The following is a 27339-nucleotide window of genomic DNA, read 5'->3' as shown; positions in this document are numbered from 1 at the left end:
CTGCAGCACTGCTCCAGGGACGTCATCCTAGGCATGGACTTTCTACACCAACATGGTGCAGTCATCGACTTAAGGTCCAAGTTGATAACGCTTTCAACACACAAAGCGATACCGCCGGATACATGCATCAGTTACCATGCCTTGAATGTGCTTGAAGAACAAGTCACCGTTCCGCCTCACTCCAGCGTAATGATTTCCGTCGGTACGAAAGTGCCTGCAGACATGGAGGGCATCATCGAGGGCGATCATCACTTACTGCTGTACCGTGAAATTTGCGTCGCTAGAGGCATAGCTGAGCTACGTGCAGGGAAAGCAACGGTGATGCTCACGAACTTCAGCCCCGAATACAAGCACATTAACAAAGGCACCACGGTTGCCTACATCGACGAAATAGTACAAGCCAGCAGTGCTTTCGCCTTCACGGATTCCAGTGCACCCGCAACGACGACTATAATACCTGAAGCAACTTTCAACGTTAATCAGAACCTTCCCAGGCATAAGAAAGAACAACTAAAAGCTCTGCTCCTGCAATACAAGGATTGCTTCTCGTCGTCGTCAAAAGTTCGACAAACCCCTGTCGCCAAGCACCGAATCATAACCGACGAAAATGTCCGCCCACTGCGTCAGAGCCCGTACCGAGTTTCGGCACGCGAACGCGAGGCCATAAGGCAACAAGTCGACGAAATGCTACGCGACGACATCATCCAGCCGTCCAAGAGTCCGTGGGCGTCCCCCGTGGTGTTAGTGAAGAAGAAGGATGGAACCCTACGTTTCTGCGTCGATTATCGTCGCCTCAACAAGGTCACGAAGAAGGACGTATACCCCCTTCCACGGATTGACGACGCCTTGGATCGACTATACAACGCAAAGTATTTTTCGTCGATGGACCTCAAAACCGGCTACTGGCAAATCGAAGTCGACGAGAGGGACCGGGAGAAGACGGCCTTTATAACACCAGACGGACTGTTCGAGTTCAAGGTCATGCCGTTTGGTCTTTGCTCGGCACCTGCGACTTTCCAACGCGTCATGGATACAGTACTGGCAGGCTTGAAGTGGCAGACTTGCCTCGTCTATTTGGACGACGTCGTTGTGTTTGCCTCAAGCTTCGAAGAACACCTGCGGCGCCTTGAAACAGTTCTTCAAGCAATCAAAACCTCCGGACTCACGTTAAAACCAGAAAAGTGCCACTTCGCATATGAGGAGCTCTTGTTTTTGGGCCACGTCATCAACAAGTCTGGAGTGCGCCCCGACCCTCAGAAAACTGCGGCCATCTCCAACTTTCCTCTGCCCGCTGACAAGAAGGCAGTGCGTAGATTTCTGGGACTGTGCGCCTATTACAGGCGCTTCGTCAAGGATTTTTCACGGATCGCCGAGCCACTGACGTACCTCACGAAGGCCGACGTCGAGTTCAAGTGGGAGATGCCGCAAATCGAAGCATTTGAAGAACTGAAGCGACGCCTACAATCGCCGCCCATCCTTGCGCATTTCGACGAAAATGCCGATACCGAAGTCCACACCGACGCAAGCGGCGTAGGACTCGGCGCCGTGCTTGTGCAGAGGACTGATGGACTAGAAAGGGTTGTAAGTTACGCTAGCCGGTCGCTATCGAAGGCGGAAGCAAATTATTCCACAACAGAAAAGGAGTGCCTCGCCATCATCTGGGCTACATCAAAGTTTCGCCCCTACCTCTATGGCAGGCCCTTTAAAGTTGTGAGCGACCACCACGCCTTGTGTTGGCTAGCTAACTTGAAGGATCCTTCAGGTCGCCTCGCACGATGGAGTCTGAGACTTCAAGAATTCGACATCACCGTCGTTTACAAGTCCGGGCGAAAGCACTCTGACGCCGACTGCTTGTCTCGCGCCCCCGTCGAACCGCCGCCACAGGATGACCAGGATGACGACACTTTCTTGGGACCCATCAGTGCCGACGAATTCGCCGAACAACAGCGAGCCGACCCGGAACTAAGGAACCTTGTAGATTACCTGGAAGGCAAGACCATCACTGTGCCGAAGGTGTTCAGGCGAGGATTGGCGTCGTTTTTCTTGCAAAACGACATTCTCCTAAAGAAGAACTTCTCGCCTCTCCGAGCCAACTACCTCCTCGTGGTACCCTCAGCATTGCGTCCAGAGGTTCTGCAAGCTCTCCATGACGACCCAACGGCTGGACACCTCGGTTTTTTCCCGCACGCTCGCAAGGATACAAGAAAAATACTACTGGCCTCGCCTCTCTGCCGACGTCGCCCATTACGTAAGGACATGCCGAGACTGTCAGCGACGCAAAACACCGCCGACAAGGCCAGCCAGACTTCTACAGCCGATCGAGCCACCTCGCCGACCGTTCCAGCAGATTGGGATGGACTTACTGGGGCCTTTTCCGACGTCGACGTCCGGGAATAAATGGATCGTCGTAGCTACGGACTACCTCAACCGCTACGCCGAAACAAAAGCCTTGCCCAAAGGCAGTGCTGCCGAGGTAGCCCGATTCTTCGTTGAGAACATCCTCCTGCGTCACGGTGCCCCAGAAGTCCTCATCACCGACAGAGGTACTGCCTTTACGGCAGAACTAACTCAAGCCATCCTGCGATACAGCCACACAAGCCATCGCCGGACCACCGCCTACCACCCGCAGACGAATGGCCTCACCGAGCGCCTAAATAAGACCATCGCCGACATGCTGGCAATGTACGTCGACGTCGAACACAAGACGTGGGATGCCATCCTTCCGTACGTGACCTTCGCATACAACACGGCCGTGCAAGAAACGACGCACATGGCGCTGTTCAACCTGGTCTACGGAAGGAACCCGGCAACGACGCTTGACGCCATGCTACCGGACGTCACCGACGAAGAAAATCTCGACGTTGCCACCTATTTGCAGCGTGCCGAAGAAGGTCGACAGCTCGCCCGCCTGCGCATCAAGAACCAGCAGAGGACCGACAGCCGACACTACAACCTTCGACGACGCTACGTCGAGTACCAGCCCGGTGACCGTGTTTGGGTCTGGACTCCGATACGCCGACGAGGACTTAGCGAGAAGCTGTTACGTCGCTATTTCGGACCATATAAGATCACCCGACGTATTGGCGCACTGGACTATGAGGTCGTGCCAGACGGCATTTCGCAATCACAGCGGCGCCGGGCACGACCTGAAGTCATCCACGTGGTGCGTCTTAAGCCTTTCTACGCCCGCTGACAAACTTAGGTACTTTGTTACTTTGTTATTGTTTTTTGTTATTTTGTTTATTACGCATGGTTTTGTTTTCGCTTTCGTGTTTGTTTGTAGCATCGGGACGATGCTTTTTAAGGGGAGGGTATTGACACGTACACATGTTTATCTTTCACCGGTAGCCGCTTTCAACATTGGCTGACAAATGTTAAACGTTATCGCTCGGCGCAGGACGCGCCTGCATTGGAAGCTTCTCGGACGTTATCAATGCTTCTATCCGTCGTCTGTGGTCACTGACGCCCATGTAATCTGATTGTATGAGCGACGCGAATTGTCTAGAACTTTCTGGAAGACACGCGGGCATCAGGGATTAATCTGGAACCTTCGATGACTCAGGTATAAAAGCCGACGCGTTTCGCCGCTGATCAGATTTTCGACGATCGCCGACTGTGTTCGCCGCTATCGTTGTGCTTTGAGTGTAGCTTGCTTTTGTGGGCACAGGTTCGCCCAATAAACAACCAGTTTCGTCATACACAGTTTTGTGACTGTTTTCTCTACCGTCACTACTACGAGCTCTTCAAATACAGAAATATGTATGGTGATGAGGATAGAATGTCTACCTTTATCTACATTGCTGAGGAGGGCGGCTTCTCATAAGCCAGAAAGTGACCATCGCTCCTGACGAGCTCTGGTCAAGGGTTAATTAACCAACTGTGACTTCACTGCAGGATGTTGTCATGGAATCTCCTGCTTCTGGCCAGTCTCCAGTTCGTGTCGACAACGCTGCCGACCCCAAGGTTCGATTTAGCCCTCCTCCGGCCACAGCAAAGACAGCAGCCCAAACCGTGCGTGAAGAAGACATCAAATACGTGAGTTGGTTGGTGCTTCCTTGTCTCAGCATGCAAGTGGACGGTTTCTGTTGTCAATTCTCCTCGTCCAGTTTCGATGTGGGTGAAAGTCCAAACTGATTTAGCGTTGATGTTGAGTGTCCCTTTAATGGGGCCCTGAACCACTTTTTATTGAAGTCAAGAAACATATTCCAAGTTAAAATAGACTGTTTCAGAAATACTTTGCTGCAAAAAGTACTTCAATGCGTTCAGAAAAAGCGGAGTTATTGGCAATCAAACATCTCGTAAGAGTTGCTTCTGCTCCTTCTTCAATGACTTGCACTGCGAAGGCTACAGCGGAGCGGGACGTGGCCACAACGCTCCGCCTGCTAAACGTCACCGTGTGGCGCAGTTCAAATTTCATTTTGGATGTTCAAGTAGACGCCACTACTTCCGATTTTAGCGCCTGAAATGCACCAAACGTAGTTGTCCTCAGCAAGCCACAGTGCACTCAGCCAGCGGACTTGTCGCGGCACCCTGCGGCGGCCACGGTATCTACGCTATGTAGCAGACCGCAGCTACTTGTAACTGTAGTGCATATGCGCAGTGTTTGCTTTGTGCACGAGAGTGCTTGAGTGCCCACTCGCACTCATATGCTCCAGTCTGGCTGTGCTGCATGGTACGAACCGGCTTTTTCCTGCAGCAGCTTGACCGACAGATAGTAGCCACATCCAACTTGCGCATTTTGAAGCGCTGTCAATAGCTCAGTACGAAGCAAAGTCTGCCGAGGCGTCTAGCCAAGAGTGGCCAGGAGTGAGCGTGCGCTGGCAAGTATGCGTGTGGTCTGACCTTAAGTTTCTCGTGGATCGAGGCTAGTAGAGTGTTCAAAACTAGTCGAAATTAGTGAGACCCGACAGCTACGACACCGATAAGCAGTGTAGCCAAAGTTCTACGCGGGTGCCCGCGGCCAAGTGTGTACAGACGAAAGTCGGCTTCTTTCGGAAGTACGTAATTATTACCGAAATTAGCAGATTTTAGCTTACTTCGGCCCGTTTATTAAACTGCTTCCATAAATATACACAGTGACGGTAGGTAGGTGCGCACTGATCCAAACACCCTTCTTGATTGATTTCAGCTATTGGCCAATAGCAGCAGCATATATGAATCGGCTATATTTCGAAATAAAGCATCCAGAAAAGAGTGAGGAGCAGGCTTCTGTTGAAAAGAGAGCGTTTGAGAAAAAGGTCACTTCGTGCTCCGCTTGTGAGCTCCACGTGCCAAAATTTGGTTAGCCGTTCACAGCAGCATATGCTATCTGCGGGCTGTGTTTTTTCACCAAGCCCAAGGGGTAGTTCGGGACCCCTTTAAGAGTGTATTGTGTATATTTAAGGTCATGTGTATCGGGGACTGTAAGGGTGATATGGAATGGCTTGGAGTGATGCAGTATTTGCACATATTAGCAGGTGGATTGGGTTGCCACAGGGCAAAGGTTGTTGAACAACAGTGGTTAAGGCCTTCATTCTGTGGTGGACTTAATTAGCCTGGTGATCTGGATATGGTGACACTGAAATGCAAATGGGACATTGTAAATTGTGCTTGGCGTTGGAAAAGAACGGACAGCAAAGTGTTCTCCTCGTAACGTCCTTGCAGATTGGGGAACGAAAGGCAGTACTTTTCAACCTGGAACATTGCCCTCCACTTGTAATGGGTAAGTGCAAATACATTGTCAACATCCGATTTTTCGGATCCCCTAGGGGCCGGAAAAACGTTAAAAAAAAATGGATGCATTCCTTTTATTGCCCCCAGGGGCTGAAATTGCCACAGGCAGTTTGAGAGAGTGCGAAAAACGCACGGATAAGACAGACGACAGCACAGTCGATTAGTGCTGACAGACGATAGTGGACGAGAGAGACAATAGCACTGAATGCCTGTGGTGTTGTCTGTCTTGTCTTGTCCATGTGTTTTTTTCACTTGTTGAAAAATATGAGGTATAGAATGCGCACATTTTAAATAAAAAGAAAAAGATTGTTCCCGTTTTGGTTCACTCTGGGACATCCTAGTCTTTTGTCAATTCTTTAATACTTTTGGTGCCGAAACTTAAGATTTAACCAGGGACTTTGATTCCCTTAGTGCAAATAATGTGAGAACCGGACATGATATGAACTGAACCACAGCTGCTACCTTCTTTCCCTGGACCTTGAATCCTCTGGCCATTGTTATCATCATAACTACCTTTCTCAATGCTTCTGCATTAAAGCAGCTTTAGAGTTACTTGCAACAGGCTTGAACACTTTGAACTAATGTGGTGTGTCGGGGATGCGGTCATGATCGTCTACGCTAGATAAACCTTGGCTTGATTCCCAGGCCCAATCATAGTTCAGCGTAAAGTTTTCTCCATTTTCTTACCTGAGTTATAGACCGTCTTGGGGAAGATTGGCAGAACTGTTTGAAGACTACAAGGTCTTGTGTGCGTTTGACTGAGATGTTGGTGCAGTGAAAGTATTCAGTGATGCAGTGTGCTTCAAGTTTCTGTGGACACTCTCCTAATTCTAGCCTTGTACTGTGTCTTTACTTTGGAACCTGAAGCTCTTATTTAACTCTTTCATAGCTCATGTGAAAAAAAAAAAGGCATCTGTTATAAAATAGACTCTCTTGGGTCTACAGCTAGAATAGCTTGATTTGACCCTTTATATTAAAGTTTCTTGCTTATCTGGGCAGTTCATGTTTAAGCCAGGTGCACAGTTCACAGATCTATAGTCCACTCACAACAATATATAGGGCATTTAGCCTGTTTATGTGCTTTGAAGGATTGTTGAAATGACCCTTTTCTCTTATAATTTGCAGAGGACCTTGGGGACAGTTTCTACGAAGTCACTATAGAAGACGCCAAGTACCTTTTTGCAGACTACAAGAGGCAAAGGTACCCCAATTACTGTACAGCATGGCAATGATGTACTATCACATTTTTAAAACTTTTTCGTTTGTCATAGGCATCATCATTACTGCACTTGCATTGTGTTCACAGGGATGGAAGTGCTGCGCTAATTGCGCCATCTTGCGCCAAAACACTAACTTCGAATGAAGTCGCTAAATTTTACGTGATGTTCGTGTTCAGTGACAACCACACAGCCATGTGTTGTCTAGCATTTAGCCTAGAATCTAAGCTAAAGAAATCCGTTTCAACGTTGGCGTCATAGGAATGTGGGTGTGTTTGGTGGTGCTTTGTAATTTGACCGCAGGAAAACAAAAATCCTTTGTGCTATACAATGCATTACGAATGTTTTGTACAAGTCTTGCGTGTTTGCATAATATTCGGACCACCTAAAGATGATTTGAACTGGTGCTCTTCTTATGGGGCAGTCAGGAAAGAAACCAGCCAGGTGCTGTTTTGAAGAAGCCGTGCTACCACATTTCGTTCTTTAGATGATGTCTTTAATGGAAACTTGCAGTTAGATGTGGAAAAGTGCTGGGAACAAAAATGAAAATACAGAAAATCCTATTGTTTGGACCAAAGTGGCGTTTAATCGTAACTGCGGATGCCATTAACATCTGCCTTTATTTTTTGCACGTGTTGAAGGGCGAGTCCACATATAATAAACTACCAATACAACAGCTACTTTTCGTGGTACTATCGAGTTTGTTATAAATGGGTTCGGACTATATCACAGCGATGTACAAAACATTCATTTTTTGTCTGCTTTATAAGTTGTAATTGGTGCAGTTTACAGAATTCTGATACCCTTATTTATTACCAGGTTAGAGTTGAACAATTAATATATCGAGAGTTTTTCAATTTTACAATTTTCAAACAATTTTTGTTTAAAAGATTGATGGCCTAAATAAAAAAAATCTGTTTCCCACAGTCAGAAGATATATATATACTTTTTATGTGCTACAAACTTTTTCAAATACGGTGTAGTCGATGATCAGCAAGATGATTTTTCTCTTCCCAGGTATTTAGACAGGAACTTTTGAGGTTAAGCTTCCTCGCGCTAGCTGTGTGCTCATGGCTGGCGAGTCAACAATTGGTTTATCAGTTTGTAAAATAGCTTTCTCACCAGATTTAGGAGGAAAAAAGTTACTCTATCTCCCGCTAAAGGGAACCATGTGTGGATGCGAAGCAGCGGGGAGATGGTTTCGCGGCAGCGGCCCGAGCGCTCATCACGGCGCTGCACAGGAGAATGAGGCGCACGCGCTCCATCATTTTCATACCGCGCAACTACCGTGGCACCCCCAGCGGAGTATGCAGCTGTTGCACCACCTGTCGTGCGCGCCGTTCCAGATTCCTGGAGGAGAGAAAGGGGGGGGAGCTTAGGAGAGGAAAAAGAGGGGGAGGAGACGCGCATGCGCTGTGGGGGTGTGGCATGCGGGCGCCACTCCGTAGAGGATTCCTAGAGGAGAGAAATGGGAAGAGTGTAGGAGAGGAGAGGGGGAGGGGACGCGCATGCGCTGTGGGGGTGTGGGACGCCGCGGGACGCAGGACAGACAAAGCCCCCGCCATAAGCTGCTTCGCATCTAAAAGAAAGACAAGTGGCAGTTTGTCCCTTGAAGAGCTGTTCTCTGCATTGTGCGACAGGGAAGCATTGGAAAACCGTCCTCTGGAGACCCAGCACCTGCGTGAACAGCGGTACGAGCGCCTGGCAAAGAACTACCCCGTAGTCCTCATCAGGATCTACTTCCCCGACCGGTTTGTGCTTCAGGGAACATTCCTGGCTGAGGAACGAGGTGGGCACGCTCACTTTTTCAGCGTTCTCTGTGCATTTATGTTTAAGGCAAAGCTTTTGTTTGTCTCTTCCGAGCGTTCTTGTTATGGTTGGAACACCTAATTGGTGAGATTTTTTTAATGCGTTAATGTGTGCCTAATGCTGCGTTATGTCAGACACTTAGTTTGTAATGTTTCTAAATAAATATTGCCTGGTTAATGTGTTCAATACCACTTAGGTGTTAACTTTTCTGGAGTGGATCGTACTGTGCATGTACTCCTGCTAAAAGTACCGTATTTACTTGGATCTACACCGACCCCGATTCTAAGCCGAAACCCGAAAATAAAAAGCTGGAAAGAAAAAGATATATTCCTCCAATGTAAGCCCCCCTCGAAAAAAAAAAAAAAAGAAAAAGCACCAACTCAGGTCTTTTCAGGTCTCAAACAATGTTCATTTCGAACACATGACACTACTGCCGAATATGTTACTGCTTGCAAACAGTCACTCATCATATCATCCACGTCGAGATCACTTAATTCCTTGTCGCTCAACTCCTCCCTTTCCTTTTTCTATTCCCCATTTCCCTTACCCCTAATGTAGGGTAGCGAACCAGACACTCGTCTGGTTTACCTCCCTGCATTTCCTCTTTTTGCTTTCTCTCTCTCTCCCCCTCCCACAATGCATTGTCTTCTGTATCGTCCAGCACATTGTAAATAAATCACTTCCTAAGCGCACGCACAATGATGGCAGCGGGGATGCCCCCTCCCATGCAATCGCAATCCAGCTTGCCACTTGCCCCAGCGACAAGTGCATGTTGGGACCAGACGATCACACGGGCCAAATGCTCGAATCAAAGCCAACCCATGACTTTTGTATCCCGCTTTTTTTTTAAAAAGATTATTGACTTAGAATTGAATACGGTAATAACTATAATAGCAAATGTGAAACCTGCCCCCAACACTACAGTCGCATGAAAGTGCGATGCGTAAGGTAATTGATGGGGCCTTTTCAATTGAACTGTTCATGGATAAGCCTGCTGCGAAATTATTGCGGGTTCCGTGTGCCCATGTTTCGTTGTTTTCCCCAAGGAACTTCTTTTTCTTTCTGAAAGCATTGTCTCTCGATTGCAGTGTCCGACGTGCTACAATTTGTGCGGGGCTTTCTCAGGGATGGCAACATGGACTTCCACCTTTGTAAGCATTTCCTTTCCACATGAAATTTCTTTGCTAAGCGCCATTGCTGCACATGCTTTCAAACCCTTTGGATGCTGGGAATTTTGCATGTTACTGCTGGTCTGTGTGTGCCGGAGGTTTTTCCAAAGTGCAGCAAATTTAATTCTGTCTAAGTAACACGTTAGCAAGCTTTAAATTTAAGTCCTACTTTTTGACGATACGTTGCTAATAATTTTACAAGCTCTTAAGTGGCAAAATTCAAACAGAAATTTGCACTTATGCTAATTACATAAAAAATGAGTAACAACGCAAAATGCAGCACATAATAACGAGATGGACGAAGCGCTGACCATGAAACCAGTGTTTTATTACGCGCAGAAAATTTATACAGCGTGAAGGGGGAAGGAAGTGGGTAAGCTACATGGCAAGAAGGAAAGCCATGATGTTGAAAATCAAGATCACTAAGTGAGTGCCATCACCAGGGTGCAAGAAATGCGATTTCCTTGCGGTGAGGATCGATATCAACAGCACACTCATGCACGTGCCACCTCTTCCATCGATGCAGTAAGCCTTGTCTATCTCACGTGCACGCCGGCCACGATAATACCTAAGTACTTTGTACTGAGTATGCGATCACATGGCTCATGTGTTCGGCATATGGTCCACATGGGCTCGGACGAAATAAATTTTTTTGATGGGCACTCCAGGCAAATTTCCACTGTCGGCGTCAGTCATCGCCGTGATGTTCGTATAAAGTCCAAGTCTGATACCATTGCCTGCCGTATGCTGTAGGTGCGAGTGAAATCTTGAGGATGGGCCGAGAAGGATGGTGACTCTCCTCTTCTACTCATCTGCAGTGGCTGGGTGCGGCTGCGTTTGTCTTATCTTTGAGGCAATCTGTGGTGGGTTCAAAGGTTAGCCGACCCGATATAGCTGATGGCTTCGTGTGCACTGTGTTCTCGCGCGCCTAGTTCGCGTTGAAACGAGAGGCAGCACGAAAGGGAATTCGCTCGCCGCTGCTACTGCTCTTCATCACACCAGTGTTCTGACAGCGAGTGTCCGCGGTCATCGAGTGATATGTGTTTGTGTTTGCCTGTGCATGCGTGACGGGCTTGTTAATTTAGTTAGTAAGCTAATGTTTACATCATTTTGTGTTGCTGATGAACAGAGTAACCTTAATTTGTATAGCCTGTCTAATAAGTTGCTATCGCAATCTATGCTTCGTTTTTTGGGCGAAACTGTGACTTTTCTTCCAATTGCAAACAAACCTCTAATACAAAGCCAAATACAAAGACAAAGAAGCTCGTGAATTTGCAGAAACCTTTCACATAGAAAAGATGCATGATGATTGCATATTGGAACCATCTATCTCTTTATGGTGAAACAAATCAGAGTGAAAAAAAAAAAAAAAACATAGCTATATACACACACCACCCACACATGCAATTACACCAAAAAGACCCTCCAGACAGGCACTCACCACCAACTGTTTTATTGATCGAAAGCACACCCAAATTTAAACAGTGCCACGCATGTGCACTCAACATCAAATCCACAGATATCCAAATCACGCAGACACATGTACATTGTTAGAGCCTTGAATCAAAAAATAAAATTTCAGTAGGAAACGGAGATAAGGACGGTTTACTGATACGTTGGGTCTTATTCTTTTCTATGAAGAAGGCTTCTAATGCCTCACGAGCCGGCCTTCTTGTTCTTCTGCCAAGAAATTGCGTTTCACAAAAGCTTTTTTTTTTGCAATCAAAATTTTTTTACCATAATGAGTAACCAACTAGCCGAACAGCAAGTTCTTCTAGGTCTTTTTGTTAAATTGCGAGACGCAAATGCTTGGTGAACTATTAGATGTGATTTAATTTCATGAATATGCAGATGTCTTCCATTTTTGAGTTTTTCTTAATAAACTTCAATCTTTAGACAGTGCTTGTTTTGCGCCCTTCCATTTTGTGTTGCTGTTGTTTTCAGCGCTGATTCAAAGAATACATCAATTCCAAATCGCTCAGCTTTCCACCTTACCACAATAGTCTTTTTTTTTTGTCGTGGAAAGCTGGTGTTTGAAATATCAAGGGCATTGCATTTATAGTTTTTTTAAGTATGAACATTTGGGTGCGGCTGTCAATTAAGTGCGTCACACTTTTCTCACTACGAAAACTGGGCACGCATTGCGATTGAGGGCACATTAAAATTGAGTAAATACAGTATGTGCAAGGCTGGTAGGGTACAAATTTTGATACTTGCATTGGTTCTGCCTTGCCTGACAACACGGCGAGACTTCCCCAGACATAAATGTGCAGCTGTTTGATGTCAGGCATATCATGAGAAAGCTTGCTGTTGTGAAACATGTTTGACATTGGTACTCTTTGTCTGTGCAGACACGTCTCCCCCAAAACAGGTTCTGGACCCCAGGGAAACTCTGGCAGAGGTAAAAATTTTGCAAACCATTACTGGCTTCCTCACACATTTGTTTACAAAGCAACAAAGTTTTAAAGACAATTGCTCATGCTTTATTGTTTTGTATTTTTTGTAAGACTGGTGCAGCTGGGTCATATGAGCATTTGCCACTGCTAGCTAAAATAACCAGCATGATCAAAAAACAAACATTTATACAAAAAAAGGTGATGAAGTAAAGAACAAGAGCATATGGGCTGATATTGTGATATTAATTCACAGTTCGTGTTCTGAAGGGTTCCTTGTAAAAACATCGGGAATGGCTGTAGTGTTTAGGGCATTGTCTTGACGCCTGATCCAGAGTCTTATGTCAAAGTAAATTTTCCTTAAATTGAGAGAAAAAGAAAAGAGTGATTGCAGTGTTGCTTGTCATTGACCTAAGTTTCGCTTTCACCAGAAAGCGTGCCATCTGGATGCCGGTATTGTGATGTGTGTGATGCGACTTCGGCTTCTGTAGTTTATTCTCATTTATTGTCTCGCACTTCATATATATATGTCCCAGTGTCATATGTCGCATGTCATATTCACGGCTATCGCTGCCAACCCTATTGCGATAAGCATCTTCACCTGTCTCTCAGCACGTAGTGCTGTTGGTAGTGTAATGCACGCTTTTAATGGCTGATAACCCAAACGCGCTGCCATTCACTGATGCAGGCGGCACGATGTGTGCGTCGCGTTTTGCTTCGGCGGCATGCGGCGTCGACCACCAGCACGATTTCGTTTCAGTTTCCCTTCACCGTCTTAAAACACTATGCAATCGGAAAACAACAAAGTGCACCTTGGGCTGCCGAAGCCCCACCAGCTCGGTGTGCGTTGGCGTATCGTGCCTCATGCCGCAATGATTCGTGCAACACTTCGCATTACGTAGATGTCAATTACATTTGAGTGTGTGAAATTTTTGTAGTTACTTCGGATCGTACGTTTTCCCGGTTAGTGCGTTTTTTCTAGCATTTTTTCCAAAACGTATGAATGGGGTTCTACTGTATATTCTTTATAACCAACTGCACATCTGATATATTGTTACTCGAACCAACAAAAAGCCACCAATATCGAACTCGGAACAAAGCCACCAAAGCAGCAAGCCCAGAGCAAGACGACAGCATCGGCAAACTGTGGGAGGAGCTTGGCAGCTTTCCTGATGCTGTGCTGGAAAGGATTTCATTCGAAGACTTATTGAGTATAGACGATGAAATGGCTGTGAGCGGGACACAATTGCTGACATGAGGGAAGCTGGTGCAACTGAGGAGACTGAAGAGGTTGAGAACGTCGCCAGCGAAAGTCGCTTAACGGCTTAACGAAGGACTTTTGGCTGTAAATGTGCTTCGCCGATATTGCTTTGACAATAACTCTAATGGACTCGAGTTAGTCCAAGCCGTGTCTCTTATTGAGAATACTGTGCTCATTGATGCAGCTAAGTCAAAAGTGCGAGCGAAAATCACCGCCTTTAGTGCGAGTAGCTAAATTTCTTGCAATGAATGTCTTTTTTTTTGTGCATGTTAAGTGGCAATTATATTGAGCATGTCTGACGTATTGGCACCTGAGTAATCTGTCGTTGACGATGTTTGATTGTTGTTCCTTACTCCAAGGGAATTATCCCGTGCATAGCAAAGCTGTAACAAAAATTTGCTAAAATTAGTTTTATGCTTGTTCGGCTATATCAGAAGTAATTGCAGCGCATATTGCGACTCATTGTAACTGAGTTCCACTCTACTACTACTGGTTAGTGGACCGATAACTAGTTTCGAACATGGCGACCCTAATCGACTACCACTGTTTGGTGTCACCATGTTTGTTGGAGGGATAGGGAATATTGTGAAGACGTCGTCTTATTTGTTAGTTTGTGAAGCCGGCTTGTAACAATATATGAGGTGATGTAGTCAAGCGAGAAAAGACAAGCAAAATGGTATGTTGCTGCCTTCAAGTGTCCTTATAGGAATGAGACTCCCTTACTTCTTTGGAGTTTGTAGCTAATTTTTATTGCAAGCTTCTTGAATACATAGAATATATATGTGTCCCACTTTGGCCTTGAAGCAAGCAGCTCTCGATTGCTTGCACTCTTTCTACTCTGACCGAATCCACATATATACGGATGGCTCTTCCACTCAGACCAGCTCCACCGGCGCAGTGGTTATACCATCACGATCAATGAGCATCACATACAAGACTTCTCACGTGACATCATCGACCGCTTCGGAGCTTGTTGCCCTCCGAGGTGCCATTGATTATATTAACAACCAACCGGCTAATCGGTGGGTAATATTATGCGATTCAAAGGCGGCCCTACAATGTCTTTTGTCAGCTCTCCGTCGCGGGTCCTGCGAACAACTCGTCTCGGAGATACGAGAAATGCACCACCATACGATCGCAAAAGGACACGACGTCGTGTTTCAGTGGCTGCCGAGTCATTGCGGTATCACTGGCAACGACATCGCCGACGAAGCTGCTAGGAAAGCACACGAAGGAGCAAATATTGTTTCTGTACCTTTGTCGAGGACTGACGCAGCCCAACATCTAAGCAAGCTAGCGCAAACTATGACATTGGAGAAGTGGCATACAACTGAATTCGCCCAACATTGGTTGCATTCTCTCGACCCATCTATGCAGCTGCGGCTGTTGCCTGGATTTCCGCGAAATGAGGAGACAATGCTGTGCCGCTTACGCTTGGGTGTTGCATTCACCAATGCTTACACGTGTTTGATTGGAATGGCTGATAGCGCCGAGTGTAATGCCTGTGGTGTCGATGAGACTATAGAACACCTACTATGCTACTGTCCATCTTTTCAAAGCGAAAGACATAACCTCTGCAACGTTCTCAATAGGCTAGATAGAAGACCGTTCACTTTGAGCAAGATCTTGGGATCATGGCCTCGAATATCACAGCTGCAAAAGGCCACAAAAGCGCTGCTGCGATTTTTAAAAACGACAGGACTGAGTGACCGTCTATGACCCGGACTGATTGATAATCAGTGATAGAACAGAGATCTGTTGCTACGTCGGCGATATCAAGAGTGAACTTTCTATTCTTCTCTTAATCTCTCTCTCCCCTTTTTCCTTCCCCCAGTGTAGGGTAGCCAACCGGGCTCAGTCCTGGTTAACCTCCCTGCCTTTCATTAAATCATTTTCTCTCTCTCTCTCTTTTGTCTCGCACATCAAGCTTCTCATCTCGTTAAAAAGTGGCCACTTTGCTACTTCAGAACTATAATTTACCTGGATTACCTGGTACCGACTGTGGTGTCCCAGTTGCTGTGGTGTTGCATTGCTGTGCTCGAGGTTGCAGGTTCAATTCCTGCTGCTGCTTTCACATTCTGACGCGGGTGCAATGCAAGAAATGCTCGTGCCACCGTACATTGGGTGCACGTTAGAGAACACCAGGTGGTCAAAATTCATCCAGAGAACCCCACTACAGTGTGATCACTAAGGTGTGATCATGGTTTTGGCATGTAATCACCCCAGGGTATAATCTTAATTTTTTGCTTTAATCTCCTGCGTTAGCTTTATCATATTCTTCTATGTGCACCCGTTACGGTGGCTTCGTGGCTATGGTGTTGCGCTGCTCAGCGGGAGGTTGTGGGTTCGATTCCCGTCTGCGGTGGTCATGTTCCGATGGAGGTGCAATGCAAGAATGCTTGTATACCTCGCTTTTTGTGCACGTCAACGAACGAAATTCATACGGAGCTCTCCACTACAGCATCCCTTATAACCCGCTGTGCAATTTCTGTAACATTATACGCCACAGTTTATTTAAATTCTCCTACATGCCTTTCCAGGCCAATTTGGTTCCTGCGTCAGTGGTCCACTTTGGCGGTGCGATGACCCCAGGGGTTCCGCTTCTTAGGGACGACATCCTGGGCATGGTCTCGACTCCGGGTGGAGCCACAGCTGCAGCTACACGCCTAAGGTGCATGTGCTTTGAAATTTGAGTGCCCGGGAAGCGCAGACACAGCTGCCAAAGCTCCCGAATTTGACGAACTTGTGGTCGTTTTATAATATTATGAATGTCGCAACAAGTTTTACAAAAAATAGGTCCAGTTCCCTAAAAATGTTTAATAGTGTCCGAAGTCAGGGGGACACAAGATTGCAAGAAATGCATACAAGAAAGAAATTGGGCCTTTTGTGGCAGTGCAGAGTGCTACTATATACCAGAAGGTTGCTCATTTCTAGCAAGTTTATTTAGACAAACTCCTGAAGTTGGCAAAATCAGCAACAGCAGTAACTGAAAAAAAAAAGGTTATTGTGGTTTAAAAAACAGTGTGCTGTTTTTCAATCTGTCTGCTGTTTCTAGTTTGCTACTGCTGCTGCTTGTGTGTTGTGTCTAAAGTTAAATCACTGTGAATAAAGTGCATATGTATCCCCCAAAAGAGCACAGATTTTGTGGGCTCAAGGCAAACTTAAAGAAAAAAAAAGGAAAATGCCTCCATCCTCACTTTTGGTTCATGTACATGGAAGTTCTTAGAAATCTTTATGTTCACAGGTTGCCAGGTAAGTATGCGTGGAGTCTGAGCCCATGTGCCGCGAAATGGTGGCACTAGGTTTCACGGGGTTTCTGCTTCTGGTATCGTGGAGGACCGATGCACACCCATGGCTTGTAGGAGTTCACACAATCCATGTAATTAGTTGTTCTTTGGATTGCATCACACAAGCAGAACGGCAGTCACTAGCCAGTGCCCGTGACGTAGCTGTGACCTCCAACCTGCAGCTCGTATTGCGCTTCGGACCACCACAGGTTTTGGCCATAGGGGACAGCCACGAGCCTCTACAACTGAAGCTGCTTATTTCGTGCCGCTACGGCAAGCTACAAATGCAACAGCAGCAGTAGCGTGGTTGACCCCAGTGGTGGAGTGATCCATGCAAACGGAAGCGGAGGTTCAGCTCGTCTTGTATATCTTGGCGCTCCGAGTCTAAGTTGGTCAGTCACTCAGGATGGTCAGGTGCTGCAGTGGTCCCGAGTTGCAGCTGTCTCAATGCCCACAGCCAAAGTACAAAGCAACATATGCATACCTCCCTGTGCTGTAGAAAAGGGGTTGTCCCTTGAGTTCCAATAAATGAGAAAAAAAGGAAATAGGTTACAGGTTTGAGTGAGTTGGTGATATTTATACATAGACAATGTATGATGTGCATCCGGTTAGTAAAAACATGAAATCAAGAAATCTTCAAACAAACAAGTGGAATGTGGAAATGGTCACACATGTAGCACACATCTTAGGACCCAACATGGGCATGGAAAGCTAGTTTTTTAGAAATGCTAGTGTTGTGCTTGAGATTGTCGAGTCTTCTGTCTGCGTACTCTAGTTTGTGTGGAAAAGAGAAGCTTACCGTCACGAAAAGGGAAGGCACTCCTATAGCAACCTTACCTTGCTGCTGAGGTACATTTCCTTTTGTGCTTCTGTGTGCAAAATTTGCACTTCTTGGTTTATAAAATCAGTTTTTCTTTACCGCAGACCTAGTTAGATAAATTCACTTGATGTGCAATTGGTAGCTGCTGGAGTAAACTACAGCTGTGAGTTGTACATTATAAACAGATAAACAGCTGAATACTACATATTTCCTATTTCTGAGGCATCCTTGTAGCTTTGACCGGCGCTCGGCTCTTCAGGTTTTAATCTAAGCTTAACGACGAGCGTGCAATTAGTGGTGACCATATCTCGCAACTGTCCTCACAGGTCAGATCTCAAAATTGACGTGCGTAGCCAGACTACTGCCACAGTGCCACGGCCGCGGTCGCCAGACAACCGTTCTTCCAGTCCCCGGTCTCCACCAAAGTCTCCACCAAAGTCACCACCAAAGTCGCCAACAAAGTCGTCTACAAAGTCTCCCCCGAAATCGCCGCCGGGGTCGCAGAAGAAGTTTGCAGCAAAAGATGGCCAGCCCAAAACACCCAAGTGGTTTATCATGGGTCCGTATGAGACTCCTCTCGCTTCTGGTGCACGGTACAAGGTACCGGTACAAGGGCCACTTGTACTTGTACGTTTGGTACAAGGGCCACTCGTAGTGGCCTTCGTATACTGGAAAGCAAAAGCTTGGCTAAATTGTTTCCAGTGCTCCCAGTTACTGCAGGTGGCAGAGATGCAATTACAATTGCTGGAGACCTCCTTGCCTTCGCACGGCGCGCACTAGGTTTCCTCAATTCCTTCTAGGACAGTTGTTCCAGTAAGACGAATATGAGCAGCAGTTGTCATGCTTATCAAAGACTTGTGACACTAACCAGCTTCTCACTTGATGGCACGAGCTAGTACCGGTTATTGTGACAATAACCAGCTTTGGAATTTGTGACACTAACCAACTACAGTCAAACCTGGTCATAACAAACCCGGATAGAGCAAATTGTTATATATCGAAGGATAAATTGGCTATGAAAATACATAAAGAATACGGTAGAACCTCGTTGATATGATCCCGTTACGTGCAATTTCTCAGCGTCAGTGTTCACAACTGAGAACACAAAAAATTACCCATTATAGTTACGCTTGTTTTTTACCAGTTCATACGTTCCTGGAAAGCACGATCTACCGGCACCAACTTTCAGTGCATCGCCAAACAGCGATCATATGATACCTTTTCCGGCCGCTAGATTCCATGTAAACGAGAAGATACACGAGGCGCGCGTGACCAAGAATAGTAGCCACCTGCCGCATCAGCTTCCCTGCAGTACTCGCCCGCCCGTTTCACGTGAGAACACCGGCGCGCACTCAGTTTATTATTCCGGCACCAGCAAACCTGCCGTGTTGTCGCATGTCATATTCACGGCTATCGCTGCCAACCCTATTGCGATAAGCATCTTCACCTGTCTCTCAGCACGTAGTGCTGTTGGTAGTGTAATGCACGCTTTTAATGGCTGATAACCCAAACGCGCTGCCATTCACTGCTGCAGGCGGCGCGATGTGAGCGTCGCGTTTTGCTTCGGCGGCATGCGGCGTCGACCACCAGCACGATTTCGTTTCAGTTTCCCTTCACCGTCTTAAAACACTATGCAATCGGAAAACAACAAAGTGCACCTTGGGCTGCCGAAGCCCCACCAGCTCGGTGTGCGTTGGCGTATCGTGCCTCATGCTGCAACGATTCGTGCAACACTTCGCATTACGTAGATGTCAATTACATTTGAGTGTGTGAAATTTTTGTAGTTACTTCGGATCGTACGTTTTCCCGGTTAGTGCGCTTTTTCTAGCATTTTTTCCAAAACGTATGAACGGGGTTCTACTGTATATTCTTTATAACCAACTGCACATCTGATATATTGTTACTCGAACCACCAAAAAGCCACCAATATCGAACTCGGAACAAAGCCACCAAAGCAGCAAGCCCAGAGCAAGACGACAGCATCGGCATACTGTGGGAGGAGCTTGGTAGCTTTCCTGATGCTGTGCTGGAATGGATTTCATTAGAAGACTTATTGAATATAGATGATGAAATGGCTGTGAGCGGGACACAATTGCTGACATGATGGAAGCTGGTGCAACTGAGGAGACGGAAGAGGTTGAGAACGTCACCAGCGAAAGTCGCTTAACGGCTTGACGAAGCACTTTTGGCTGTAAATGTGCTTCGCCGATATTGCTTTGACATTAACTCTAATGGACTCGAGTTAGTCCAAGCCGTGTCTCTTATTGAGAATACTGTGCTCATTGATGCAGCTAAGTCAAAAGTGCGAGCGAAAATCGCCGCCTTTAGTGCGAGTAGCTAAATTTCTGGCAATGAATGTCTTTTTTTTTGTGCATGTTAAGTGGCAATTATATTGAGCATGTCTGACGTATTGGCACCTGAGTAATCGGTCGTTGACGATGTTTGATTGTTGTTCCTTACTCCAAGGGAATTATCCCGTGCATAGCAAAGCTGTAACAAAAATTTGCTAAAATTAGTTTTATGCTTGTTCGGCTATATCAGAAGTAATTGCAGCGCATATTGCGACTCATTGTAACTGAGTTCCACTCTACTACTACTGGTTAGTGGACCGATAACTAGTTTCGAACATGGTGACGCTAATCGACTACCACTGTTTGGTGTCACCATGTTTGTTGGAGGGATAGGGAATATTGTGAAGACGTCGTCTTATTTGTTAGTTTGTGAGCCGGCTTGTAACAATATATGAGGTGATGTAGTCAAGCGAGAAAAGACAAGCAAAATGGTATGTTGCTGCCTTCAAGTGTCCTTATAGGAATGAGACTCCCTTACTTCTTTGGAGTTTGTAGCTAATTTTTATTGCAAGCTTCTTGAAGAGCAAGAACATGATGCAAAAAGCCGATGCCTGCTGGACAACGCTAGAGTTGACTGACCCTCATTGCCTGTCCGAGGAACCTTTTGCCCATTTATTGCTCACTTGTTCACGGAAAAAAAAAAAAAAAACAAGCAATGCAACTAGTCAAACAGTGCACGTGAACATGGCTAATGAAAAAGAACAAGTGCTTGTTGTCATCATTCTTTGTTTCTGTTTATTTTTGTCTGCTACTTGTCACGCTTAGCCTCGCCTTTATTTGTATCCGTGTCTATGTACACGCAGACAGCTAGTTAAGCATGAGGCCAAGTACTTACTATGCTGTTTTGCCATCTGTTTCATCATGAGCAAATACTAATACTTTTGAGTTTTTGTGCTTCTGCAACTAATGCAAAAACAAAAGGCTCAACAGATGTCTAATAATGCCAGCCCACCTGGCTTGTCAGACTCGCTCTTGAGTGCTTGTTTCATAAATGTGTAATTGTTCATATTTTTACGGAGCAAGCAAAGGAAATATTGACCCACGTGTTAGAGTATGGCATACTGTAAAATATGTCTTTTTGTTAGATGTCAGCTTGGGCTTCTTCAAGCCCAGCAATGGGCTTGAAGTTAAAAAAGAATTATCAGTGGACATCACTGTGTGGATGGTTGCTGTGCACTTTCGCTTTTTGTTTGCTTGACATATTTCTGGGTAGTATGTAATATATATGTGTGTTTTATTCTCGTTTCAGGGAAGAAATAGAAATTCCAGTTTTGTCAAGCGATGCATCTTGCTGACGAAGAAAGGGTGCTGCTGAAAGAAACTTAACTTCTCATATGTTTTTGTACAACTGTGTGTGTGCTTGAGTTTTTGACGCAAAATGGTACTTTAGCAGATTTATATGCTAAAGTGATGTTGCGATGTAAAGTGCACCTAACAACGATTGAAGAAGCTAAAAAAATAAATATATAGATGATATCTAGGGGTTTTGTCTTCACTCTGAGAGAAAGTCTGTACATGTATTTCTTGGTCTTATTGCTGAGACATTTCACTTGGTGTCTCACGCAAAGGTACATACAGCAAGATTAGCTCTGCGCTTTCCACTTCGTATGTTTAAATTGCGTATCACCTTATTTGTGAAAATCAGTGCACTTGTTTTGCTAAGCTAAATGTGCGTAGAAAGAAAAATATCCTGGCACAAATTTACGTAAACTCGAAGATATGCCGACGGTCAAATGCTGAATTAAGAATTTCCTGCGTTGCTATCCTTGTGTCATCGCGACATTTGTCCCACCTTTTACCATTCGGGGGTGTGTTCTGGATCGTCGAGAAAGTAGGGCGCTCCAACAGCACTGCCAGAACAGCTCACATTCAAATGCGCATAATTTATTGGCACGCATTCTCCTGGTCAGCATGGTTTCATTTGCATCAGAATGGTATCGGTTGCATGTTAATGCATAATCATTATGCATACAGAAACCTTGCTAACTATCAGTGCCTCCCGTAAAAGATGCTTTGTGACTGCTAAGGTACTTCCTGCTTACACATACACAAAAGAAAAACAGATGAATAAGTGTTGGGATCAAGACCGCAGAGGTAACTTCAGTAATAACTAATACTGTAACACTTTAGTACTAGTTCCTGCTGTGTTCTGACTTCGATTGCTTTAATGTGTGGCTTGCTTGAGATCTTGGCCATTAAATGTACCTGCCTTAGTGAAGTCATTTTTCAGAGACACCAGAGAGCTGCTGCGAAATCATTTTATTTATTCAATTGATTTCGCTACTGCTTGCCTGAATTTCAGGCCTTAGGCAGGGGTGGCTTACAGTACAAAAATGAAAGCAACAACTAAACAACGCATATGATATAAAGAAAATGTAGTTAATGAGGAGAAATGGGGTAATTATCTGTGCAGAACAAATTTCTGTACAGTGGGCAGTAAATGGACAGGATAAAGTCTCAAATGGAATTTGATAATGGAGAGTACATATACAGGAGAGAGTCAATAACTCTGTTTAAGCCATCGAGAGCATACATGAAAGAAGACAGTGTCAGGCATTCATAAACATTTGTGGGTGAGGAATGTCAATTATAGTTAGTTTGTGGGAAAGAGGAATTACTGAAGCTGTTAGTGCTAGACAAGAATTGAACGGCACTCTTAGAATGACTTCATCGTGCTGGGCGTTGGCTAGCAACACTTATGTAAGTTAGTCACATTCAACAGTTAACATGTCAGTCTCGTTTCTGGTCTAGACAAATACACATAGCATGTAAAGAAAACTCGAGCTGAAACAGCCACAATGTATGTCCTACCAACGAGGGAAGTTGTAGTGGCCTGGAAATCTGTCAGAACATGGGCACGTAACTGGGACAGGTAGCCAGGAACTTGGCTACGAATTTGACTGTGCGGAACTTTTTGCTGGCTTTTGCAGGCTTCTTTCAGGCTTGGAAAAATTCACCGATGATTATGGTACTTGGTAATGCGAAATTTAAGTGCAGCTCTATACGTATTTTCATATATATTGGCTGGTGTGGACTATCTGTCTCGTGCGGCACGTTGCAAACGGAGCGAAGTGTGGCGCGACTGCCTTGCTAATTGGGAGATCGCAAGAGGCAGCGCGTGGGTGACACGTGAGCGCGATTCACAGCAGCTGTCGTAGACAGACCTGCGCTCATGCTGCGCTTTGTTTCCATATATATGTAGGCTTGTCCGTTTTCGAGTAAAACCCGATTTTACCCGATTTTTACACCCCGAGCATGTTTCAGGACAATCGGGTTAAACCTAATTTCTCCCCGAATTCCAAAGCCACATACCAGCCTTTTTTTTTTCCTTTTATGCTGCACGGAGTTGTGCCTTGCTAATGGAAGCTGTGGTGTCGAGAGAAGTCTCTCTAAGCTGAGATGCGTTCATAGATCGGACAGGTCTCGGATGGAGACTTGACATGGTGTGCATGCAGATTATAATATATGTTAACAACAATGTGTAAAAAATCGATGGCCAGCTTTTCGTGAATAAAATGTTTAATTTCTTAGAAATTATCAATGCTCTTTACTGTCATTACTAATCGCCGAGGTGGCTCAGTCAGCTAAGGCGTTGTGCTGCTGAGCACGAGATGGTGGGATCAAGTCCGGGCCGCGGCGGCTGGCTGCATTTCGATGGAGGCGAAATGCAAAAACGCCCGTGTGCTTGCGTTGTAGTGCACGTTAAAGAACCTCAGGTGGTCAAAATTAATCCGGAGCCCTCCACTACAGCGTGCCTCATATTAAGAACTGGTTCTGGCACGTAAAACCCCAGAAAAAAGAACTGTCATTACTAATTAATATTCAAACAAAAGCCGAAATTCGGAGTATTTGCTAGAAAACTGATGTCCCCCCAATTACCAGCTTGAAACAGATCCCTAGTTTTAACGTTCTATCGTTAAGGAGCTTGTGATTCCGTCTGGTCAAAAAGAAAAAAAAGAAACCCCGAATGTTATGCATTAGTACATTTGTAAATTGAACCCGAAAAACCCGAATTTCGGAATGGTTCCATAAAAAACAGATTTATTTCCGATTAACAGCTTGAAAAATAGCACCTGCACCTGCCCCCCCTCCCCCCCAAGTAAAAAAAAAATATAAAACCCGAAAACAAACAACCCTACATATGTGGTATTGGTGGACGCGCTCGCCGCATGCCCTATCGATGGCGTCATCGGTGAACAGACGACGCGCTAGGGTGCCTCGATGCCCAGCGCCGCCGTCCAGGGTGGAGACAACCCCGCTGGCGCCGCCATATTGTGTCACACGAGCTGAGACTCAGCTACGCTTGCGTTCATAAAGTGTTACTCGCGGCGCGCTTCCAAGTGCTTTGCCTTGATGAGGATTTTTTTATCGGTGTCCCATCTGCATATCTTTATAACCAATAGCCGTTAACTCGTCGAAGGTCAAAGACGTAAATGTATGGCCTCCGGGAACATGCCCCAAGTTGCCTAATTCAATCACATTTAATATGCCGTGTGTATGTTTAAAATACGTACAATTTTTTTTTTTTTTTTTTTGCGCTTCGATGCTTGGTATATAAGGTTTGCGACCCCGTGTGTGTGGAAGTTTTTCTTTTTCGCTGTTGTATTTTGGTTTACACGTCACGCCTCCTTTACCGTAGCCAGCCACTCGCGCACGGCGGTTAGTTTCCCTTGCGTTGCGCGTGCTCTTCGCGTTCGTTGCAATTATTGGACGATATCTACGCGCAATTTCTGTTTTTTTTTTTGCCCACAAAACTGTGTGCTGACAGGATTAATCTGGTGTAAAAATAACTGCGATGTGAAAATAAGGTTTAGTTAGTGCTGTAGAGAAAAATGTAACGTAACTTGTCTGTGTCAATCTTGCGTAGTACACACAAGAAATCAAACGATGCGCAAAATACATTTACTTATAATGTCTAGTACAATCAATCATGAAAGAGATATGTACATGAAAAATTATATGTACTGTGTGGCGCCTGAAGGTTATGTTGAAAGACGAGATAAAAAAATTAATTCGCAAGGTAGGCTCGACACACAATTCGGGATAGAGAGAGTTTTTTTTTTATTTATTCATTACATAAGGGGGGGGGGGGGTTCAAGTGAGTACATCAACCTTATTACACACAATATAAATCGAAAACAAGAATGCTAACAAGAAAACGCAACCGCGGGTAATATTAATCAAGATATCCAGCCAGATATCCAGCCAGAATACATACATCAGCTACCATCGAATACGTCGCATCAGCCAAACACATCGATGGCGAGTACAGAACATTTCATAAATAACCATTAGAACACTGATAACTACATTGAAAAAATAAACAACACTGCATACATATCACGTACAAAAACCGTAAATGAAACTAAGACACCCAAATACAGATTAGCAATGTCTTTCACTTCGAAAATATAGTCCATGATGATGTAGGGCTGTTGACTTTAACAGACGGCGCCCATCCTGTCGATTTCCCTCGTACTGGTCCTCTTCAAAGTGTTTCTAAGTACAGGTAAAACAACAAAAGTGATTATTGATATGAAAAGTTGCCTTGTAAATACAGAGAACCCATTACAGTGCTTAAAAATAAATTTTAGCAGAAGCAATGCTGTATTACCTCGCTTCACACGTTTCGAAGAAATGCACAGGCTACAACAGACACCATGCCAGAAAGCGCCGAAACATTTTGGTCCCATGATGCCCCTTAACTCTACTACACCTGGGCATACCGTGCACAGGCATTTAAAGACCGTCAGAGTACCCACTACGATCGGGAATGAGCACGAATGACCATCGGCTTACGATCACCACGCTACAAATATGTACAAGTCTAAAAAATCAGCGATGTAACGTAACACCCTGAGGTCCGCAAGATATCTCCTGAGAAATCAGAGAAAATCACAATGTTTCGCTTACCACATAAAAAACAGCCGCTCTCCCCAGACGAAGCACTGCGTTCTTTAGTCCCAAATAACCAGTACCGAAAAAAGAAAAAAAAAAAAAAAAAAAGAAACAAGAGACACACACGATGTGTGCTTCCCGTGAAAAAGGAAAATAGGTGGCTTACGTGACGATTCGTAGCTAATGTAAGACTATTTCGCGGCTAAGCATCTTCGTCAGTCCTTAAAATAAGGGTACAGACTGCGCCCATCAAAACGAAAAAAGCCTATGCAACGCGCGCTCGCAAACCATACGCTACTCAAACAGCATCGGTGCAGTGCTTACTTAGTTCGTGAGCGAACGTAGGTACGTGAGCGAGGATCAGAGAATACTTTCTTATTTAAATGAAAAACACGGTGCGGTAGTCTAAACATTCTTGACACTTACCTCGCAAATGCAGGAGTTATCCGTTGCCTTCCAGTGATCGCGCTTTACTTGGGCTTCCCATCTCTTCCGTCGCTCTGGGTCCCGGGGGAGCCGAATAGAACGCAGTCCTTTACGCGTCGATCCGGCGCACTTGGGAACACAACAGCCCGTCATGTCGACATGATGCACTTGATAGCTTGTCAGTCATGCGGCTGAACACTGTCTAGCAAGTAGAAGCGTCCGCGAAGCATCCGCGCGCACTGTGTCTCGAACTCAGCACCGGCACCAAGCAATCGCAACGGCTCGCTGTGACACAATATGGCGTCGCAGCGAGAAAGCGGCGGCGCGGGGGCGGTCAAAGGTTGGCACCACCCTGAACGGCGGCGCTGGCATCGAGGCACCCTACGACGCGCGCTACTCCCGCGCCATCTCGTAACGATCGTCGCCGCAGAACACGTCTGGCGCGGCGCTACGCTTTCGCCATACCCTCCTCCTCCGCTTTCCTCCTCGCGCTCTCTTCGCTATCGCAGTCTTTCATCTCCCGCTGCGCTCCGCGTTCGCGTTTTCATCCTTCTCTGTGCTCGTTCGCTTGGCTACGCCGAGGTACGCCGACGCTCAACGCAGGAGCGGGCGCCAAAGATCTGCGCTCTGAAAACGTATTGAGCAACAGAAAGCTGGATAGAGAATTTTTCGGGATGGTCTACAATTTTCTTATTGACAATTTTGTTCTGAATACAATATTTAAGTAACTAATTAATAACTAATTATGTAATTAGGCGAAATACAAAAAAAATATAGTATGGCTTGCTCCAAGCGACGGTAAACATTACCTTGGTTCTGTCCAGCTGCGTGGCACTCGCATATTTCTTAAATTTTGGCACAATTAAGTTACTACTCGTATAACTTATTTATCCAAGGCGAAATTTTGTTACAGTTGGTATTCAAGAATGTTATAATGAAATATGAAGCCAAGTTACATTGATATAGATAACACCGTCTAAATTGCAAATGTCACTT

The 27339-nt window shown here is 45.5% G+C and overlaps 1 protein-coding gene across 3 annotated transcripts; it reads left to right on the top strand.

The window, feature by feature from the left end:
* The first annotated feature begins 3864 nt into the window (after positions 1–3864).
* Positions 3865–21495, top strand: LOC119453065 (tether containing UBX domain for GLUT4-like). 3 transcript variants are annotated; one of them, XM_049667530.1, is made up of 9 exons: positions 3865–4035; positions 5644–5698; positions 6835–6913; positions 8570–8718; positions 9827–9889; positions 12259–12308; positions 16102–16232; positions 17995–18227; positions 21269–21495. In XM_049667530.1, exons 1-9 carry the CDS (start codon positions 3904–3906, stop codon positions 21277–21279), a joined length of 903 nt encoding a protein of 300 aa, XP_049523487.1. In that variant the 5' UTR covers positions 3865–3903; the 3' UTR covers positions 21280–21495. The 3 variants fall into 3 exon arrangements, with proteins under 3 accessions (XP_049523487.1, XP_037570987.1, XP_037570988.1); XM_037715059.2 differs by having other exon boundaries at positions 3866–4035; positions 5644–5701; positions 6838–6913; XM_037715060.2 differs by lacking the exon at positions 17995–18227 and having other exon boundaries at positions 3867–4035; positions 5644–5701; positions 6838–6913.
* Positions 21496–27339: the final 5844 nt, after the last annotated feature.

The sequence above is a fragment of the Dermacentor silvarum genome, chromosome 5, assembly GCF_013339745.2.
Source record: "Dermacentor silvarum isolate Dsil-2018 chromosome 5, BIME_Dsil_1.4, whole genome shotgun sequence".
In the NCBI taxonomy this organism is placed as follows: Eukaryota; Metazoa; Arthropoda; class Arachnida; order Ixodida; family Ixodidae; genus Dermacentor; species Dermacentor silvarum.
The sequence above is the reverse complement of the archived record's forward strand: the minus strand, read 5'-3'. Positions and strand labels throughout refer to the sequence as shown.